This window comes from Salvelinus alpinus, chromosome 25 (assembly GCF_045679555.1).
Source record: "Salvelinus alpinus chromosome 25, SLU_Salpinus.1, whole genome shotgun sequence".
NCBI lineage: Eukaryota > Metazoa > Chordata > Actinopteri > Salmoniformes > Salmonidae > Salvelinus > Salvelinus alpinus.
Genome location: NC_092110.1, coordinates 23,407,946 through 23,412,027, shown reverse-complemented (window position 1 = coordinate 23,412,027; position 4,082 = coordinate 23,407,946). Strand labels below are relative to the sequence as shown.

At 44.7% G+C, this 4,082-nt stretch overlaps 1 protein-coding gene across 1 annotated transcript; it reads left to right on the top strand.

Annotated features, from left to right (window-relative positions):
• The first annotated feature begins 120 nt into the window (after positions 1–120).
• Positions 121–3,636, top strand: LOC139553683 (uncharacterized). The gene is made up of 8 exons (XM_071366274.1): positions 121–1,023; positions 1,118–1,227; positions 1,307–1,410; positions 1,543–1,717; positions 1,841–1,958; positions 2,144–2,223; positions 2,502–2,590; positions 2,732–3,636. Exons 1-8 carry the CDS (start codon positions 478–480, stop codon positions 3,532–3,534), a joined length of 2,025 nt encoding a protein of 674 aa, XP_071222375.1. The 5' UTR covers positions 121–477; the 3' UTR covers positions 3,535–3,636.
• The last annotated feature ends 446 nt before the right edge of the window (positions 3,637–4,082 follow it).

Below are 4,082 nucleotides of genomic sequence, written 5' to 3'. Positions count from 1 at the left end.
CTCAGGAATAATTTCTAACAGAGTTTGAAATGTAAAGACTCAGTAATTCTTGGGAAAATATTGCTTTTCTGCAAAAGTTGAAAAGCATCCTCTTGTAGGATGGGGACAAGACATGCCAATATTTCAGACATTCCTTTCTTCTCAGCTACTTGCACTCAATTAACTCTAAAAGGGCTGACCCCACATCCAATACCTAAAAGATGCTTCCTTCCTTCCATCATTCATTCCAATAATCACTGACCTCACATGACTGGATTGGTTTAATGGAACTCATACTTTCAGGTACAATCGTGTTAGATCAGTGATTGGGCATTTATCAAGGAAGGAAGGAAGGACTCAAGCAAGGGTGTATTTCTTACATAATGGAACATGGTCCCAGTTCAGCCTACCTAATGACAAATCACCTCAAGCTGTGTTCAGTATAGAGAACACGCGTGTCTACAGAAAGGTGGAAAACGAAACATCACATTTCTTGCGATGAAAATAAAGTGGTGGCTCTGTATTTTATGGAGAGTATTTTCACTTAGTATTGCAATATCTACATCGGGTATTTATGGGTCTCCATCTGTTTCACGTCCAGTTGGCAGGAGAAAAATCCTCAAACTGGGCACATCACAAGGCGTTGGTGACTTGCTTACAGCCCACCTATCATCCACAGCAAACAGAAAATCAAGCCCGAGGATTAACTCTCACAGTATCTCATTCAGGACACCCCAACTCACACAAGAACTCAAACCAGCGCCTGCAAGGATATATTCCTCTCCACCACCCCAGACCCAGCGCCCTATGCTTCTCGATAAGCCTGTACCAAAGTCTCAACGTGACTTTGCTCCGCTCCCGGACGTTTCGGTTACGTGTTCCAGTGGTGACTTCGTGGTCCGGGTCAAACGGGATTTTTATGGTTTTGATGCCGACGCCGATGAGTTGACGCTGGGAAGCACCTGCAAGAGTAACGGTGTTCTCATGCCTTATGGTGACTTGCTCTTCTCTTATCCATTGGTGGAGTGTGATGGCAAACGGCAGGTAAGATTGTTTAAGGTGATTAAACTGATAGTCTTGTTGGAGTTAACTTTCTTGCTTGTATGAAATTATAACGTTTGAATCTCATCACTAACAGATGCCACCGGGTTATCTCATCTATACATTTGTGCTCCATTACACGCCTCTGACCCGGTTCCCACGCAGAGCGCATCGCTTTAACGTGCAGGTCGAGTGCCGGTTTCAAAGGTTAGTCGCCTCATAATTTAATGATGCAGCTATATTGTGGATATCACTATAAACCGAAAAACCATCTCCTTCTGCACAGGTATCATCATGTCTATCAGCTGGTGGTGCGCCCTACATGGGAAACACCCACCGTGCTTAAAAAGTTAAAGGGGCGCGTTAACTTCCGAATCCAGCTGATGGACGGTGAGGATAATGTTGTGGATGGTTATGGGTGGTTCAAGATTGAATTGATTTTTATAATCACTTTTAATGCAGACCAGTTGTGACATGTTTTACATATTCAGCAATATGTGTGTTTTGTTTCATGTCTTTTAGATACATGGGCCATGCCAGCCAAGTCCCAGGTGTACATGCTGGGACAGACCATTAATATCCAGGTTTCTGCACTTCACCTACCCCATGGAGGAAAGCTTTTCATCAACCACTGCTATGCCACAACATCTAAAGACTCCAAGACATCCCTCAAGTTCACTGTCATTGACAACTTTGGGTATGTACACATGGAGAACAGAGATTCCTTTTGGGTTGCACCTGATAAGGACTTGGTTAGGAGGAATATAAACCTACACATTACGCTGACCTGAGTGCAAACTCATTGTTCTCTGATCCACAGCTGCATGCTGGAGAGCCAGAAGAACCCTGGTGGCTCTCAGTTTGTCTCCCCCAGGACTGATGACACCCTCCGGTTCTTCCTCAGTGCCTTCCAGTTCACCTCTGACCCAGACAAACCGGTGAGTATGGGAGACTTGTACCCTATCACTGAATCTCAATCACTGGACTTTTCTGTTGCATGTATGCATATTAATAGGGCTGTTTATTGTAAAGAAGCAAACAAATTGCGGCCTTTGAGCAATAAAATAATTGACATAAATTTTTCAATTTCCTGTATCAGAGTTCATCTTTTCATCTCCTCTAGGTCTTCCTTCACTGTAAACTGCATGTGACATCAGAGGAAACCGGCCCCATGCACAAGTCTTGCACCTACCGAGAGAACAGGTATGCTGGTACGATTAAGATGTTGCACTGTGGGAAATGTAGTCTGCTCTTGAACTTCCTTCCTCCTTGCACTTAAGACCTTTACACCCTTAACACTTGCCTTTTTGTACTGACTTTGCTGATTGCTGCTTTGAGAAAAGTTTTACTTACTATGTCTGAGATGTGGTTGTCGTCGTACCAAGCAATCTTAAGATGAATACATTAACTGCAAATCACTCTGGATAAGAGCGTTTGCTAAATTACAAATATAAGTAGTCTCTTTGATTCCCCTTCTGTAGGTGGAAAGCTGTCATGGGAGAGGATTCCATCTGTGACTGCTGTGACTCCAAATGTGTGACACCGAAACCCAGAAGATCCATGGTGGAGGGTAAGTGACTCAACCTAACAACCCATAATCACTGGTTTGGGTATACAGCACTGACATCTCCCTTGTGCTCAAATAGGCCATGGTGATGAGGCCTCCAGTAGTGATGACACTTCTAACCCTGTTGATTTCCATATCCTGTAGGGTTTGCCAGCAGCGGGCCTCTACTGCTCTTAGATCAGCCATCCGCACCAAAGGGTGGTTTCCCACCAGTCAGTCCCTCACTAGTTGAAGACGTTGTCTGGTTTGAGACCAAAATGGATGAGTTTGACAACCCAGATGATCTACTGGAAACCATTGATGTGGAGAAGTATCGTGATAAGGAAGAGCAGAGTTATACTCGTTCCACGGAGAAGGAGAAGCAACATATAGAGGAGGATGAATCAGTGCCTTTGGAGGGTGAGGAGTCAGAGGTGGTTCAGACTGTGTTTAGAAAGGGGGAGATATTTGAGGGTACACAGGGGTCAGGTGTGAGGGATTCAGAGTTGATAAGGGGAGAGGGGTCAGGGTTTAGAGCTGAGGGGACAGGGTTGCGACTAGAGTTTCCATGGGAGAGGGTAGAGTTGAGAGAGAGGAATCCATGGGAAAGTAAGGGATCAGTGTTGACCAAGGAGGAGGGCTCCATTGAAAGGCAATGGATGCATCCACAGGAGGAGTCCTCCCTGGGATCAGGGATGGGGGGAAAGTCTGTATCACAGGAAGAGGTGGTTTCACAGTCCATGAAGGAATGGGGATTTGGGGTGGGTGAGGAGCAGCCACTTGTGATTCCTGAGGATGAGGGGAAGGAAGGAAGAGTGGAGTCTGGGGAAACAGATGAGGATGACAAGAAGTTTCCACTCTTCTCTGAGACTGGTGAGGAGATCATTAGTGATTATGACGGGCTGGTAGAGTCCGGGATTGATGGTGGGAAAGACTTGCCCAGGGTTTGGCATTTCAAGTGGCGATGAGGTCAGTGACTGAGACCATACAGTGATTCATTCTAATCTTAACCATAGACTTCTACTACGGTACACCACTGACACAGTTGAAATAAAAACATTGAAATAAAAGTCAATGCAACTCTTAATTTCTTAATCACCAGATGGAATGGGAAGTCTACCTACAACATTTGTTTTACTTTGACTTAAACATTTGAGGAAGTAAGCTTTTCAGCCAAAATTACAAATCCTTTCCTTGTCTTTATCTCAAAGCAGGAAATGCACATAACGGTAGGTGAAGAATACTGATAAGGTAATGACATCAATAGGCCCACTGTTTTCCCAGTCAGACATTAAATTAATAAATTGGCCCCACAATGTTTGTACATACTACATGATTTAGTAAGTGCAACCTATTTTCTGAGTGTAACGGATGTGAAATGGCTAGCTAGTTAGCGGGTACGCGCTAATAGCATTTCAATCGGTTACGTCACTTGCTCTGAGACCTGAAGTAGGGTTTCCCCTTGCTCTGCAAGGGCCGTGGCCTTTGTGGAGCGATGGGTAACGATGCTTCGTGG